Raw genomic sequence first — 17,523 nt, 5'->3', positions numbered from 1 at the left:
ACTCTAGAGCTCGTGCCGTGGGCCTTTGCGCATATGAGTCCTTTACAGTTGGCATTGCTGTCCAGATGGAATCTGGTTTCAGAACAGTTTCATCTGCCTCTCCCGCTCCCGGAGGCAACGAGGGCCAATCTCGACTGGTGGCTTTGCTCTGACAATTTGCTGCAGGGAGTTTTCCTGGTAATGCCCGAGTGGACAATAGTGATTACGGATGCCAGCCTCTCCGGTTGGGGAGCAGTATGCCTATGGAAGTCGGTGCAGGGACAATGGTCTCTTCAGGAGTCTGTGGTCTATCAATCGCCTGGAGACCAGGGCGGTATTTCTGGCCTTGCAAGCGTTCCTTCCTCTTGTTCAGGGGAAATCAGTCCAGGTCCTGTCTGACAATGCGACCACGGTGGCGTATATCAATCACCAAGGAGGGACCAAAAGTCGTCCAGTGGTGGAGGAAGCACAGAGTCTGATACACTGGGCGGAGCAGCACTTGTCCCACATCACAGCATCTCACATAGCGGGAGTCGAAAATGTGCAGGCAGACTTTCTCAGTCGAAACCGCCTCAATCCAGGAGAGTGGGAGTTGGCGGACGAGGCCTTTCGGCTCATTTGCGACAAGTGGGGAACTCCCTTTCTAGATCTGATGGCGACCTTCAAGAATTTATTTATTTATTTAAACGCTTTTATAGACCAGTATTCGTCGAAACATCACATTGAACTAAACAGCGAAAATACATTAAACAGGGAGTTAGGAACTTGGGGGGTATAACTTGTACAGAATTAGCGGAATAAGGTATATACAAGTGTACAGTGATATATACAAGGGAACAGTAATATTCAGGTATGAGTACGGGGTTAATTTGGGGGGTTTAACTAGTACAGAATGCCAAGGCCCCACGGTTTTTCAGCAGGCGCAGGGAAAGAGGCGCCGAGGGCATGGAAGTGCTGCTTTATGCTTTTATTCCGTGGCCACTCATCTGGAAGATACTTCGTCGAATAGTACTCCACCCAGCAGAGGTAATTTTGGTAGCCCCGGAGTGGCCGAGGCATCCATGGTTTGTAGATCTGCTCAACCTGGCCGTGTCTGGTCCTTTGCTTCTACGGGATGTCCCGGTTCTCCTTCATCAAGGCCCTATCTTTTGGAGGAGGCGGATCGCTTTTGTCTAGCGGCATGGCTTTTGAAAGGCGTCGCTTGAAAAACAAGGGTTATTCGGTCGCGGTGGTCACTACCCTTTTAAGATCACGCAAGATGTCTACGTCCTTAACTTACACCAGGGTGTGGAAGGTGTTTGAAGCCTGGTGCATTGAACGGGAGATTGACCCCCTCTGGGCATCTCTAGCGGATATTTTATGTTTCCTGCAAACTGGTCTAGGAAAGGGATTGTCGTGCAATTCTCTGAGGGTCCAGGTGGCTGCTCTTGGTTGCTTTCGGGGTTCCATTCACGGACTGTCCTTGGCAACGCATACGGATGTGGCCCGTTTCCTTCGAGAAGCAAAGCATTTGCGTCCCCCGGTCCAGTCACCTTGTCCTTCGTGGAGACTGAATTTGGTCCTCAATGCGTTGTGTGTGGTTCGCCCTTTGAGCCTTTAAAAAGAGCGATTTTGAAGGATCTTACATTGAAAGTGGTGTGTTTGGTAGCTATTTCTTTGGCTCGGAGGGTGTCATAACTTCAGGCGAAGTCTTGTAGGGAGCCCTTCCTATGGATTTCTGAGTCGGGAGTTTCATTACGTATGGTCCCATCTTTTCTTTCGAAGGTGGTTTCTCCTTTCATCTGAATCAGTCGGTGGAACTTCCATCGTTTGCAGATTTATATCGGGCGGATCCCCTCGCGTGAGACTTGCAGAAGTTGGATGTTCGTAGAGCGCTCCTGCAGTACCTGGAGTTTACGAATGCCTTTCGTTTGTCGGACCATCATTTTGTGCTGTGGAGTGGTCCAAAGAGAGGCAGTATGGCTTCCAAGACTATGATAGCTCACTGGCTGAAGGAAGCTATCACCTCTGCTTATTTACTGCGGGGGAAGTCCTCGCCGGTAAATGTTCGAGCGCATTCTACTAGAGCACAGATAGCTTCCTGGGCGGAATGTCACATTTCGCCTCAAGAGATTTGTAGAGCGGCTACATGGAAGTCTTTGCATACGTTTGTGAGAGATTATCGGCTGGATGTCCGGGCTCTGGTTCTGGGGGGATTTGGGGAAGGAGTACTCCGAGCTGGCCTCTCCGGGTCCCACCCTAAGTAAGTTAGCTCTGGTACATCCCAGGAGTCTGGACTGATCCGAGTATGTACAGGGAAAGGAAAATTGGTTCTTACCTGATAATTTTCGTTCCTGTAGTACCACGGCTCAGTCCAGAGTCCCACCCTTTATCAGCATCAAGACAAGGGAGAGTCCGCTCAGTCGATAATTGTCTAAGGTGGTTCTGAAGATTTTGATTATCGGGTTTGGGTCACGGTCCGCTTTAGTGATCCGGTTTTTGTTTGAGTTTACGGTTCCTGTATATAGTTAGTTTGGTTTGGTCCATTCTGCTTTGACATTGAGTAATACTGGCAGACTGTTGGTGGCACCTTGGTATATATGGCAGAGTCTGACAAAACTTTCTCTGTCTCCATCTGCTGGAGGGAAGGCAAAACCCAGGAGTCTGGACTGATCCGTGGTACTACAGGAACAAAAATTGCTTAACATTGAGACCAAAAGTTCTACATTGGTCTCATGAGACCACAAAATTGTCTCCTACATGTGTACACTGTCCCCTAAGTATTTCTTTGTAAACACTATGTTAGAGATGTGAATCGGAACTGAAATCGGATCCGATTCTGGTTCCGATTCACATCTCTACACTATGTGGCTTTTTTTCAGCAATGGCTTCCTTCTTGCCACCCTCTCATGTTTGTGGAGTAAGCTTAAAATTGTTGAACAGTTAAGATTTTATCCAGACCCAACCAGGGACCTCTGTAGTTCTTTTAAAGTAATCTTAGGTTTCACAGTGACCTTTCACAGCAGTTTTGTTAATCCAGGGCTACTGAGTTTGGAGGAATGGACTGATTGTGGTAGGGTCTTAGTGGTACCAAACTGTTTCCATTTTACAGTGATAGACCTAATAGTGCCCCAAGGGATATTTAAAAAAACCAAACCAGGCATTTTCTTATAGCCTTTCTCCAATCTGTACCTTTTGAATGTTATCCTGTAGTTCTTTCAACAGCTCCTTTTTTGACTTTTGCTTCAAATTCACTTTATTGAGCAGAAACAGCTTGAGTCTTCAAGAGTATTTGAATTGATGTATCTTCTGTGATTGGACATAGGTGGGTGGTAATTTATTATGGACATTGTTAAGGCCTATTCTTTGGAACCAGAGTTAATTTGGGTTTGCTATGCAAATGGGGGTGAAGACTTATGCAATCAAGACATTTTGCCTTTTATTCTTAATTATTTTTGGAATATTTCTAGAATTGTTCTTTCACGATGAAAGTGTAGAGTATGTTGTGTAGATCAGTGAAACAATAGAAACATAGAAACATAGAAATGACGGCAGAAGAAGACCAAACGGCCCATCCAGTCTGCCCAGCAAGCTTCACATTTTTTTCTCATACTTATCTGTTTCTCTTAGCTCTTTGGTTCTATTTCTCTTCCACCCCCACCATTAATGTAGAGAGCAGTGATGGAGCTGCAACCAAGTGAAATATCAAGCTTGATTAGTTAGGGGTAGTAGGGGTAGTAACCGCCGCAATAAGCAAGCTACACCCATGTTTATTTGTTTTACCCAGACTGTGTTATTCAGCCCTTATTGGTTGTTTTTCTTCTCCCCTGCCGTTGAAGCAGGGAGCTATGCTGGATATACTTCATTTTGATTTCTGTGTTTTCAACAGAATGTGAAGACTTATGCAAGGCACTGTATGTGCTATTTTTAAAGACACCTTTATGCCTTGCTTATGAGCCCATTGCAAGTCAACCAGACTTGCAGGTAGAACCTGCTCACCTCCTGCTTTTAAATGGGTTCTCTTTGTTCACTGGCAGTGGAAAAATAATAATGAAGATGAAATTGCATTTTAAGAGGTTTTGGATTTTAGATTTGATTATTCACCTTTCCAAATGTGAGCTCAACTAAAGAAAAAAAAATGCAGGTACTGGTCACTTGCCCAGAGAGATTACAATCTAAATTTGTATCTGGAACGGTGAAAGGATCGAGTAACTTGCCCAGTGTCACAAAGAGCATCAATGGGAGACATGGGATTTGTCCTTCCAAGCCTGCTGTCCCAACTGCTAGATTATTCTCTGCTCTGCAATGACAGGGGGAGGAATCCTTTTGAAGTAGTAAATGTTATGAATTGTTTTACTCTGGTGCTTGTTTTTCTTTTTAAAGCCAGGTGTTCAAAGAATATTTTGCCACTTGTTATTTCTTCTGTTTCAGGCTAAAGAAGCTCTAGGAAATGGCGAAGTCCCTGTTGGGTGCCTCATGGTCTATAATAATACAGTCCTGGGGCAGGGAAGGAATGAAGTCAATGAAACAAAAAATGTAAGTTGCTCAAAAACCGCCAGCCAGCCTGAGGCTGGTGGCTCTGAGGGCAGGGAGTTTCACTGTCACTTCTAATATTTTGGGAGCTCTATTGGTCCGGAATTCGCTGTAGATTGTAACACCTGTTTCTGGACCAACATTAACATTTGTGAAAGTGACTGTTGTACATGAATTTTTGAGACCTTGTAGGGCCTTTCTTACATGGTTAAATTGGAATTAAAAGAGGAAACATGGTAAGCAGTATATGAAGATTTGGACACTTATGCCTCGCTCAGCAGGACGATGTGCAGGACTAAAGCAGGTTATGACTGGGCTGGATGCCGTAAGAGGAGGAGGAAGGCATCTGGAGCCAGTAGTAATAAAATCTTGCACCCAGGGGTGTTGGAGAGCTGCTGGATTTTTGTCTCTGCTCACCCAGACTAAAAAATACATCTCCAAAAAACGTTTAAAGATACAATAAAGCTTTAGTGAAATATATCATCCCCCTAATCTGAAATCTGCAATCAGAGTGCTTCCTGAGACTGTAGTCTCGACAGCCGACTGGGATTCCTGTATGACTGGGGCTTGGGGAGCTCAGGAATGGGAGCGAGCACATGCCATGGAAGCCAGAAAGGAGAGCAGGCCCAGGGCCTCATGAAAGTGAGAAAAGCGGCATGTAGCAGCCCCCTGAAAATAAGGAGATCTCAGGAAAGGCAAGCAGCAGTGAAGAGTGACAGGAATGGGCACACTTAAATAGCTATTGAAGTGGGAGAAGCATGGTGACGAGCAGGAAAGTGTGCTTGAGAGGGAATCGGTAGGATGTTTCAAAGTAAGCACCACTGCAGAGAGGGGAGATCAGGAGTAGCATAGATGTATCTGAGTTCAGTTGTGGTCCTGGGCAAGACCAGCTAGATGGCAGTATATTAGTTATAAAAATGTGAGAGAATGCAAGCTAAGGAGTCTGGTTAAAGAAAGCTTGGAATATGCAGCAAGAGAGATGTATGCTCCCTGACAAAAGGTAAAATATAAAAAGGGAAAACTAAACGTTAAATAAATGAAAATTAAAGACGACAGTTCTTTGAGATCTAGGCAAGAATCAGAGATTCAGTAAATCTTTTAAACTAGATCATAGAAACATAGAAATGATGGAAGAAAAAGACAATCTGCCCATCCAGTCTGCCCAGCAAGCTCCCACACTTATTTTCCCATACTTATCTGTTTCATTTTTTTCCCATACTTATCTGTTTCATCTACCAGCAAGGTCAGGGCCCTTGTTGGTAACTGTTTGATTCAAATTTCCTGCCGTCCCCTGTTATTGATGCAGAGAGTAATGTTGGAGTTGCATCAAAGGTGAGCATAAGGTTTAATGGTTAAGGTAGTAACCACCGCATCAAGCAAGTTACCCTGATGCTTAGTTACCCAGACTTCACAGATCAATGCCTTGTTGGTTGTTGTCTGAATGTAAAATTTGTTTTCCACATTTCCCCCTACCGTTGAAGTAAAGAGCAGTGCTGTATATGTATTCAAAGTGATGTATCAGGCTTAATTGCTTTAGGGTAGTAACCACCATAATAAGCAAGCTGCCCCCATTCTTACTTGTTTACCCAGATTGTGAATGTCAGTCCTTCTGGTGGTTATCTGAATGCAGATCCTGTTTTCCACATTTCCCCCTGCCATAGAAGCAGAGAGCAACTCTGTATATGCATTCAAAGTGATATCAGGCTTAATTGGTTTAGGGTAGTAACCGCCGTAATAAGCAAGCTACCCCCATGCTTTGTTTACTCAGATTGTGAAGTTCAGTCCTTGTTGGTTGTTATATGAATGCAAATCCCCTTTTCCGCATTTCCCCTTGCCGTTGAAGCAGAGAGCAATGTTGGAGTTGCGAAGGCTTATTGAGTAAGAGTAGTAATCATCAGGTAGTAGCCTCCATTCTAGTACTCCACCCCCATGCCTCTTCTCTTCATTCCCATCGTCTAGCCTTTATGGATCCACAGTGTTTATCCCATGTCCCTTTGAAATCCTTCACAGTTTTAGTTTTCACCACTTCCTCCAGAAGGGCATTCCAGGCATCCACCACCCTCTCCGTGAAGAAATACTTCCTGACATTGGTTCTGAGTCTTCCTCCTTGGAGCTTCAAATCATGTCCCCTTGTTCTACTGATGTTTTTCCAATGGAAAAGGTTTGTTGTTGACCATGGATCATTAAAACCTTTCAAGTATCTGAAAGTCTGTATCATATCACCCCTGCTCCTTCTCTCCTCCAGGGTGTACATATTTAAGTTCTTTAATCTCTCCTCATAAGTTATTTTATGAAGACCATCCACCTTTTTGGTCTCCCTTCTCTGGACTGCCTCCATCCTGTCTCTGTCCCTTCTGAGATACAGTCTCCAGAACTGAACACAGTACTCCAGGTGAGGCCTCGCCAAGGCCCTGCACAAGGGGATCATCACTTCTTTTCTCTTACTAGATTTTATCCTCTCTTCACTGGCTACCTATTTCTGCACGAATTACCTACAAATTAATGACCATCATTCATAAAATCCTAAATGATGATCTTCATGGACTAAAAGGCTTAAACATAACCCCCCAAAACCCACAAAGAAACCTACGTTCTAACAACGCAGGATTCTTAAACAGCCCCACCTTAAAGAGACGCTCATCTTTCAACTACACGAGAGAGAGCATTTTCCATCGCCTCCCCCAAAATTTAGAACACCCTACCCAAAGAACTGAGGACCCAGCACATCCTGAAAACATTTAAAAAAGACCTAAAAACATTTTTATTCCGCAAACTCTATTCTAACTATCTGACACCTGATCATTCCAGCCCTCAACAGAACTCGCAAGCATAATCCTCCTCTTCATGCTCTCCTGATGTACCCTCCTTTTTCACCCCTCCCTGCTCTTTCACTTGATTCATTACATTCATTGAAAATGTTCTCCTCACTATTCTGTTATTCAACTACTAAGAAAAAATGTTCACTGTTCACAATACTCTACTATTCCCAACTACCATGTTAACTCCATTTGATTGTATGCTAATTGCATATTTTGTAAACCGTTATGATGGCTCTACCGAATAACGGTATATAAAACTCTACAAATAAATAAATAGATATTCCTCTCTCTATGCAGCCCAGCATTCTTCTGGCTGTAGCTATCGCCTTGTCACATTGTTTCGCCGACTTCAGATCATCAGACACTGTAACCCAAAGGTCTCTCTTCTGCTCCGTGCACATCAGCCCTTCATCCCCCATCAAATGCAGTTCTTTCGGATTTCCACATCCCATATGCATGTCTCTGCACTTCTTGGCATTGAATCTCAGCTGCCATATCTTCGACCACTCTTCCAGCTTCCTTAAATCCCATCTCATTCTCTCCACTCCTTCCGGCGTGTCCACTCTGTTGCAGATCTTAGTATCATCCGCAAAAAGACAGACATTACCTTCTATCCCATCTGCAATGTCGCTCACAAAGATATTGAACAGGACCTGTCCCAACACAGATCCTTGCGGCACTCCGCTTAACACCGCTCTCTCTTCAGAGTAAGTTCCATTTACCATCACACATTGTCTTCTGTCCATCAACCAGTTTGCAATCCAGGCCACCACTTCGGCACTCACTCCTAAGCTTCTCATTTTATTCACAAGCCTCCTGTGCGGGACCGTATCAAAAGCTTTGCTGAAATCCAAGTAGATGACGTCGAGTGCTCTTCCTCGATCTAATTCCCTAGTCACCCAATCAAAAAAGTCAATCAGATTTGTCTGACAGGACCTTCCCTTGGTGAATCCATGCTGCCTCTGGTCCAGCAATTCTTCCGACTGTAGATGGTTCACTATTCTTTCTTTCAGTAGGGACTCCATTACTTTTCCTACCACTGAGGAGAGGCTAACCGGCCTGTAGTTTCCAGCCTTCTCTCTGCTCCCACGCTTGTGAAGCGGGACCACCACCGTTCTTCTCCAGTCACTCGGCACCACTCCCGTTTCTAGGGATCTATTGAACAGTTCACGCAGTGGACCTGCCAGCACATCTCTGAGCTCCCTCAGTATCCTGGGATGAACCTCATCAGGTCCCATGGCTTTGTCAACTTTTAGTTTTCTAAGCTCTTCCAATACCTTCTCTTCTGTGAACGGAGTTACATCTACTCCACTCTCCTCCAGTTTCTTGTTATGGGAAGTAAATAGTTGCTCAGAAACGTGTTTTGGCGGGAGGCTTTTTCAAAGGATACTTGCATAACAGACTATCCCAATAGAGACACTGTGGTAAAGGTTGAAATAACCCAGATGGATTTAAATAAAGAACACACAGATATAGTGACTCAAAACTACTTGTATTATCTGCCAATAAGCAGATTGTGAATACAAATGAAAAACATACTTTAAAATGTTTGTATGCAAATGCCAGAAGTCTGAGAAATAAGACTGAAGAGTTAGAATGTGTGGCACCAATCAAAGATATAGACAAAATTGCATCTTAGAGACCTGGAGGAAGGAGGATAATCACTGGACCAGGGTATAAATTATATCAAAAGGAGTGGACTACATGTTAAGGATAGTATAGAATAGAGCAGGCTACAAGTTCTGCAGGAAACAAACTGCAGTCTGGAATCCTTATGGATAAAAATTCCAAATGTGATGGGGTGTTACAGGTTCACTATGTTCTTGCAGCAAGTCACAAGCTCAGAATCCCCCAGGACACTTTTCTTGACATGATCCACCCTTCCCAGACACAAGATCAGCATCCCCTGGGCAGCTCCATCTTGATGAGATCCGCCACTCCAAAACATAATCACTGGCGGTAAGCTGCAAAGTTAAATGCAGTAGCATTTAACTTTAAAAGGGGAGATTACAATAAAATGAGGACATTTAGAAAAAGCTGAAAGAGAGTTGCAAAGGTTAAAAGTTTTTGCATGAGGGCATGGACATTGTTTTAAAAATGCCATCTTGGAAGCCCAGACAAAAGTATTCTGTGCATTAAAAAAGATTGAGGGAAGTGGCTGGCCCAGCTTATCACCGTGCCCCACCCCATTGAACCTTGGCAGGCCCTTCTAGGAGCGCCACTTACGGCTGTCAGCCAATCCAATCAACGGCTGGCATTACAGGTTTTCATCGCTACTAGATCAGAGATTGCGCTTCACTGGAAGCGGGAGCATGCCCCCTCGTTAGCCGCCATTCAGCAACGTCTGCACTCTTACTTCCAATTGTATCGCCTCACGGCGCTGCATCAAGATCGTGTTCCTCTATTCCAGAAAATCTGGGACCCATATAAACGATGGCTGGAGGCACAGGGTGCCTTAGCGACTTGACCTGGGGGTGCTGACCTCTGCAGGGTTCTTTTACTATACCATATGCACCACGCTGTCTATCAACTTCTCCTCGGGCACAGTGATTCTCACGCACCTTGTACTGTTTGATTTACCTAGTGATTGGTCGGGGGGTGGGTTATGGGAGGGAGGGAGGGGTTATGTGTTGTTGCTGGAAAATATGGAGCCAGTTGTTGTTCTTTTTGACTTGTTGTTCCTTGAGGATTGCTTATTGCCATTTTGTTCCTTACCAGTCATACATGTTACATTTTGTACTGCTTTTATTCTTCTGATTGCTGGTTCCTAATAAAAACCGTTTACATACAAAAAAAAAAAAGATTGAGGGAAGTCCAAATAGCACAGGCCTGGGATCTGGTGGGACTTGATGCCACGTCAACTGAAATTTGACAACTGCAAGAGCCAGGAGGACTGGTGGCGAGAAGACTGGGAATTCCAGCAGCAGAAAATGAAGATGGATTAGGAAGGATATACAAGGTTCCAGCCCATCTGTGTGCAAAAGATATTTATTGATTTCACCGCCTGAATAGGGATCAACTTGTTTTCTCAGATTGATGATACCCAAAGCTGCAGTGTAGGTTTTTATTGTTTTTTGTTTGCTGTTCCTTCTTTTTAAGAATAAACTCATTAGTTTATTACTGCCGAGCTTGAGACTGATGCCTGATCCAGGCAAGCACCTGGGCTCTGCTCTCAGCACTTTACAGCAACAAGAGTCGGCAGCAGTGGCTCTTAAACATGTAGGAGCATCTGTCTGAGAACACGTATAATCAGGCATACTTCCTTTTCCTAGCTATAGCATGAATCCTGGAGTTTTGCCAATAATGGACAGCATGCAGGGCATGGCTAGCTGGGCCCCCACTTTGTGCAGTGCACCCATTGCACATAGCATCTTCTCCATCTTTGAATCCTTCCAGCCTCATTCTTAGAGGCTGAGAGAAATGGGGAGAGTGTGCGTGGAGCACTGGATGGGACTCATTTTGAGGGAGCAGCATGAGTGATGGCGCTCTGGCAACCAAAATAACTGAGCCAGCTGCCCGCAGCACACTGCTTTCTCCCTTCTCTTGCACTTGTTTATAGAAGGAGCTCGTCCCTCATGATGGGTTCATGTGTGCCTTCTGCCACTCCCCCCGCCCCTCCCCCCTTTGTTTTAAAAAATCGGAAGTGAGGCTGGTGAGGCTTTCAATGCTTTCCTAGGTCTTTTGGCCAAACAAGTCCTCTCCATGTCCTCATTGCCTGTTCCACGGAGGCTGGTGTGCCTCACAACATTTTTGTTACTGTAGGTGTCTCACAGGCATAAAAAGGTTGCAAACTTACTGAGAGTCCACAATGTCGTCCATCTGGATTTATCCATCTTAATGTGTCCTTAGTGACCCCAGCTAGCAGTTTATGTAGTTCTGTGCATTCTGTTCGCTATTTCTGTTGACTCATTTTATTCTCTTCCTTCATTGCTACCCAATGTCCTGGAGGGGACTCCTCTCCTCTTTGCTCTGGTTATTCTGTATATTTACATCACCTACTTCTTTTGTTCTGTATTTTTATGTAATCCATCTTATATACTAACCTATAGTCATATTGTTTACAGATCACGCCTTTAATTTGATTGTAATCTACCTTGTGACTAATGCAGGAAAAGGTGGAATATAAAATATTTAGAAATAAATCATTTGATGCTTCATCGTTGGACGGTTGAGCAGAAGAACAAACTAAACAAAACAGACAACTTAGGTTTCATACATCAGTGCTTTTACTTTTTGCTCATAAAGTAGAATGTGTCTGAAATCATTCCAGTTCAGCGGGCTGTGTTATCTGATGTGCTATGTGTGATTTTTGTATCCGCAGGCCACTCGGCATGCAGAGATGGTGGCTGTTGATCAGGTCCTGGCCTGGTGTCGACAGAACTGCAAGAATCCCGTAGAAGTGTTCGAGCAGACGGTCCTGTATGTGACGGTGGAGCCCTGTATTATGTGTGCTGGTGCTCTGCGCCTGCTGAGTATCCTCTCTCCGTGTCACTGAGAAACAGAAACATTAAGACCTACCAGCCTGCTGTAGTACAGTGAGAACTGGTTAGTAAGGCAGGGTTTCGTGCACATCCGCAGGCGCATGGTACACCAATTCAACCCTGCGGAGAACTACCTCACAGAGTTACCTGGCAGGATTTTACCTAAATTTGCCTAGCAGCCCACATACAAGCTGTGGATCAAACTACTGTAGCTTTTGCAGCAGGGGTGCTTGGACTAAACCATTCCACTCCTGCATGAATTGAAATACTGCTTTGTGGCGCTCATTTTTTGTTTAACTCTGACCTCCCAAGAGAGTTCTCAGAGTTTTCTGTTCCCACATTGAGCATGGTATAGGGCCATTGAAGCAAGTTCACATTCTGGTTCCACAGCCCAGGTGCTGGCTAATATCACGTCCATCTAATGCTGTAGTGTGTTTAGGGGCTAGGAAATCTTGGAAACGGCTTGTATGCCATGTATGGCTGTCAGCTGACTGCGCCACGGAGGCTTGGCTCGAAACCCCTCCTTTTATCATTGTGGAAGAACGATAGTGTCCGATGTGTTTTGATGCTTCATGAGGGTGCAGTGTGATACTTTGGGTCTTGCAGGCGGGTGGCTTTAATCTGTCTGCATCCACTGTGGCATCTGGCACAGCATCCAGTTTGTTTTGCGCCTCTGTATTTTGTTCTCATGCTGTCTCCTTAACTGTGCCCCATAAATTCCTTTGGTTGTGTACGGGTGTCAGAATGAGCGATTTGGAGGTTGTGGCTCAGTGTTAAACATTGCCGCTGATGACTTATTAGGCACTGGGACATCATTCGAGGTAAAATACCTTTGAATTTCACGTGGCTTGTTTTTCTTTAATATGGATGCACAATAATGTTTTCCATATTCAGAACTTCCAACAAGATGCACAAAGGAAGTGGGGGAGGAAATTAGAAAAATAGGTTTGTCCTGAGCAAAATGTTACTTTTTGATTCAGAAAAAAAGCAAAAATGACCTCTGCAAGAGATGTTGACCACCACGAAGAAGTGGGAATTGTGCTGAGGAAATAGAAAAATGTGGAGGTTGTAGAAGAGATAGTTGTGAATTAACTTTGTACTATAAGGTACTATTTCCCATATCATCTGAGTCTTGGAATTCACAAGTAAGCATTCATCTCGTCTCTGCCATCCAGTGCTTCTCCAATTGCATGCATGCAAAGTGTACACTGTACCTCTTGACTCAATCACGGATAGTACTGGTTTGACCTAATTCCATTCCTTTAGTATTCCTTCTTCTTTAATTATTTCAATTTCCATTACCAGAAAGAGAAAATACCACATCAGCCCAAAATATCAGATAATCAAAATTATTAGAAAATAGCATAAAAACTGAAATAAAGTAAAATCACTTATACGGAGGGAAAAGGCACATATTAGGCAAAGCGTTTTTATGTGAACAATCTGAAGTACTAGAGTTTTTTAACATAGACACCAGAAAACATATTCATATACCAGCATAATACTTACTGCCTTGGCCAGAAGGGGTTAAGGAACTTATCTCTTCAGGATCCAACCTACCCAGTTTGGAGACTTTCAGGCCGATGAAATAGTGCAGGGAAAACGGGTGCTCATGATTGAGCGCCTGCTCTCCTAATGCGCACCAGTCGACCTTTCTGGGGCGCCCAGTTTAATATTTAAATTGGCTGCTGCGGTAAAAAGGAGGCACATGGGGAAATTGTGAACCCTTAGCGCCTTCTCAGCAGCCGGAGCCCAGGAGAAGTGGCTGTCAGTGGGTTAGGAAAATGGACGCTCTGTTTTACAAGCATCCCTTTCCCTGTACGTACCCGGATCAGTCCAGACAGTGGGTTGAGCCTCCTGTCCAGCAGATGGAGCCAGAGAAAAACTGAAAGGGTATCCTATATGAGGACAGTGCTCACCCTGCGCCCCTCGGTATTTCTCTGGCTCCAGCAGATGCAGACAGATGAACCTGCAGTTCCCTCTCCTTGGTGATATTTCTTATTTCTTCTCGTCAGAAGTTTTTCCTTCAGGTCAAGCAAGTATTATTAAAAAAAAAAAAAAAAAAAAAGGAACAGTGTGTTTTGTTTTCACAGGAGACAGTCCTGTCTCCTAGCACTTGTGGAGTCCTAGGGGGGTTTCCCCTTGAGTAATCAGCCTAGGTCTCTTATACCCAGTTGCCTTTGAACTTCCCTGCCTAGGGGTGATACTGGTGATCCAGTCACTGTTTTGTGACCCCAGAGATGCACATGCCTCGGGTCCCGTTGCAGAGACTTATTTTATTCCTTTGCCGTGGCAAAGACCAGTAAAGCCTGTTAAGAGAATCCTCTCAAAAAAAAAAAAAAGAGGAAACTGAGCTAATAAGAAGTGAGAGAGGAAAAAGGCTATTCACGGCTGTACGCCGTGAAGCGGCTCGGAGCTGTCTCGCCGGTTCCCACGCTTCAGAGCTCACAGGTACAGCTGATTGCCTCCTGGCTGCACTTACCCAATGCCAAGATGAGCTTTTTGTATCGCCTGTGGGGAGCCTGCTTCGCGGCTCTCCCGCAACGGTCTTTGCTCGGTCTTCTTGCCCAGAGAGGAGGGACCCTTCGTGACACAACTAAAATAGACGACCCAAGGTCGGCTTGGGAAGCGTGCGTCTGGGCCATCCTCACAGAAAACCGCAGGAATGGCAGCCATTTTGTGCCCGGACCTCGCAGCAGACGCGGAGCCTCTGGGGGGGAGGGGAGCCAGATTTTTCTCATTCGCCGCCTAACGTAAGCCCTATGGGCTCTCCTGGTGCAGTTTCTGACCCTCCCCGACAGTCTTCTCCCCCTCAGTTGCCTGGCAAAGCACACCACCATTTTTCCACAGAGTTTGTGCTCCTATTACACAGATCTTTTTTGGCAAGCTTGGAGGAACAGGGAGATCCCGCTCCAGGCCCTCCCCCAGCGAAAATTCCTCGTTTGGTCGGTGGCCAGGGCTCTTGTGCCCCAGACCCGCAGGGTGCTACTAGGGTCAGGACCGTGGCTGGGGGACCGGACCCACCTGACCCTCCTCAACCCGCTCCGCGACTAGATCCGGATCTATCTCTTGTGAATCCACCGTGGAGGGAGATGACCCTTGGGTCCTGAGATTATTTAAACATGAGGAGCTTGATCCGCTTATTCCCTTTGTTCTGGATGAACTTGGGATTGAGCTTCCCTTGGAAGAACCCACCAGTGCCTCTACTTCCTGCACCGTCGACCCGGTCCTAGCAGGCCTGAGGGCTCCGCTTCGTACTTTTCCGTTTCATCCTATGCTCATGCAGCTCCTACTCCGGGAATGGGAATCCCCCGAGTCTGGTCTCTGAGTGGGCAGGGCGATGGATAAGCTATATCCTCTGCCGGATCAGGCTCTTGACATGCTTAAGGTCCCCCAGGGTTGAAGCTTCGGTGTCCGCTGTCACCAAACGCACCACCATCCCAGAGGTGGGTGCAACGGCCTTAAAGGATCTTCAAGGTCGCAAGTTGGAGCTACATCTCAAGAGGATCTTTGAGGTGCTGACCTTAGGTGTCCTGGTGACGGTTTGTAGCAGTCTCATGCAGCGGGCAAGCCTCAGGTAGGTTCAATAACTACTCAGCACCCAGGACCTCCCGCTGCAGAGGCCGAACAAGTTGAGCGGCTCGAAGGTGCAATTGCATATGGAGCTGATGCCCTTTATGATCTCCTCCGGGTGCAGGCCAGGGCTATGGTCTCAGCGGTCTCCGCCAGGCAACTCCTCTGGCTGCGAAACTGCTTTTGGGGAGGACCTGGAACAGCTTATTAAATCCTTGGGTGACAACAAAGTTTATAAGCTGCCTGAGGACCGCCCTAAACAGTCCAAATCCTTTTTTCCTTCGCACTCTCAATTCAGGGTTCAGCGCTGGTACAACAAACCGCAGGGATCCTTTCAGCGGAATACCTCCACCAGATCGCAGGCATTGTCTCATTCCTTTCGGGGATGTCGGCCATTCCGTGATGACAACCCCCAAGGATCCGCCACGAAGTCCTCGCAATGAGATGCGGCCGGTCCATTCTTCCGCTCGCACCTTAGGTGGACGTCTGTCCCTTTTTCTCAAGAAGTGGGATAAAATCATTACAGATCAGTGGGTCCTCGATGTGATCGGAAGAGGTTATGCGTTAGAATTTGCTCGAGACCTTCTGGACAGCCACCTGATCTCTCCATGCGGCAGTCGGAAACGGCCAGGGGTGTGTCAGACTTTTGACAGGCTCCTGGAGCTCGGGGCCATAGTCCCTGCTCCCCCAAAGGAACAGGGATCCGGCATCTACTTCATTTCCATGAAGGACAGCTCCTTCCGACCGATTCTGGACCTCAAAGAGAGTCAACCGGGCGCTCAGGGTTCCCCATTTTCAGATGGAGATCTTGAGGGTGGTCATAGCGGCGGTTCGCTCCGGCAAGTTCCTGGCTTCACTCAACCTCATGGAAGCTTACCTTCACATCCCGATTCGCAAGGAACACCAGAGGTTTCTTCGCTTCGACATACTGAGCCGGCACTTCCAGTTTCAAGCTCTCCCGTTCAGGCTTGCCACCGCTCCTCGCATGTTCACCAAGGTGGTGGTGGTGGCGGCCTTTCTCCGGCGAGAGGGAGTCCTAGTCCATCCCTACCTGGACGACTGGCTCATCCGGCGAAGTTGGAGAAGCTCTGTGCGACGGCAGTCAATCGTGTCATGTCTGTGCTCACCTCCCTCGGGTGGATAGTCAACTACTCCAAGAGCATCCTCATACCCTCTCAGGTTCTGGAGTTTCTGGAAGCTCGTTTCGACACTCTTGTGTCCAAGGTCTCCCTGCCCAAGGCCCGGACACTCAAGCTCATGAAGCAGGTACAGTATCTCGTATCTCTGTCGGTCCCCCAAGGCCTGGGACTACCTCCAAGTACTGGGATCTATGGCTTCCATTATAGATATGGTTCCCTGGGCGTTTGCACATATGCGCCCTTTGCAGAAAGCTTTGCTAGCCCGTTGGAAACCTGTCTCGGAGAAGTTTCGGGCGCCTCTACCACTTCCTGAATCTACTGTCACCAGCATGCAGTGGTGGCTCTCACTCGATCACCTGTCGAAGGGTATGCCCCCGGAGACTCCCCAGTGGATTGTTGTGACGACTGATGCCAGCCTCTCCGGCTGGGGATCAGTGTGTCAGTCTCAATTGGCACAGGGACGTTTGTCCGTGATCCAATCCAAGTGATACATTAACCGCCTGGAGGCGCAGGCAGTCTGACTGGCACTCAAGTTATTCCTTCCCTTGATCCGTCACAAAGCGGTGAGTCCCTTCAGACAATGCCACCACGGTAGCTTACATCAATCGCCAGGGGGGCATCAAGAGTCGCCTGGTGGCCCTGGAAGCCAGCAAACTGTTTGCATGGGCAGAGCGCCATTTGGACCGCCTGGTGGCCTCCCACATTGTAGGGAAGGAGAATGTTCAGGCCGACTTCCTCAGTCGTCAGCATCTCAACCACAGAGAGTGGGAGTTGTCAGAAGAGGCGATGGATCTAGTCGTGCGCAGATGGGGGGCTGGAAAGATGTTAATTCTATCACCATGAAATAAGGAATTACTGTTTCTAAAGTAAAGCTTTACATCTGGTCCCTGTCTGGATCCAGTGTGAAAGAGGCAATTGAGGTAGCTCCTTATTCTAAGGCCTTTTCCTGCATTGCTCAGAGATGGGCAGTGAAAAAACAGGGACTGGCTCAAAAGTGTCTCCGTGGACTGGAGTTAGTTG

General features: G+C 46.4%; 1 protein-coding gene across 4 annotated transcripts in view; it reads left to right on the top strand.

Moving 5' to 3' along the window:
* Positions 1-17,523, top strand: part of ADAT2 (adenosine deaminase tRNA specific 2) — a 40,364-nt gene that overhangs the window by 7,332 nt on the left and 15,509 nt on the right. For 3 of the 4 annotated variants that reach the window (XM_029596513.1, XM_029596516.1, XM_029596514.1), the window contains exons 2-4: positions 4,390-4,494; positions 11,632-11,782; positions 12,506-12,612. In XM_029596513.1, the coding sequence (XP_029452373.1) occupies positions 4,390-4,494; positions 11,632-11,782; positions 12,506-12,612 (363 nt within the window). Of the gene's footprint in view, positions 1-2,833; positions 3,284-4,389; positions 4,495-11,631; positions 11,783-12,505; positions 12,613-17,523 lie in introns of those variants that run through there. The other variant, XM_029596515.1, reaches the window with a different exon arrangement.

This window comes from Rhinatrema bivittatum, chromosome 3 (assembly GCF_901001135.1).
Source record: "Rhinatrema bivittatum chromosome 3, aRhiBiv1.1, whole genome shotgun sequence".
NCBI lineage: Eukaryota > Metazoa > Chordata > Amphibia > Gymnophiona > Rhinatrematidae > Rhinatrema > Rhinatrema bivittatum.
The sequence above is the reverse complement of the archived record's forward strand: the minus strand, read 5'-3'. Positions and strand labels throughout refer to the sequence as shown.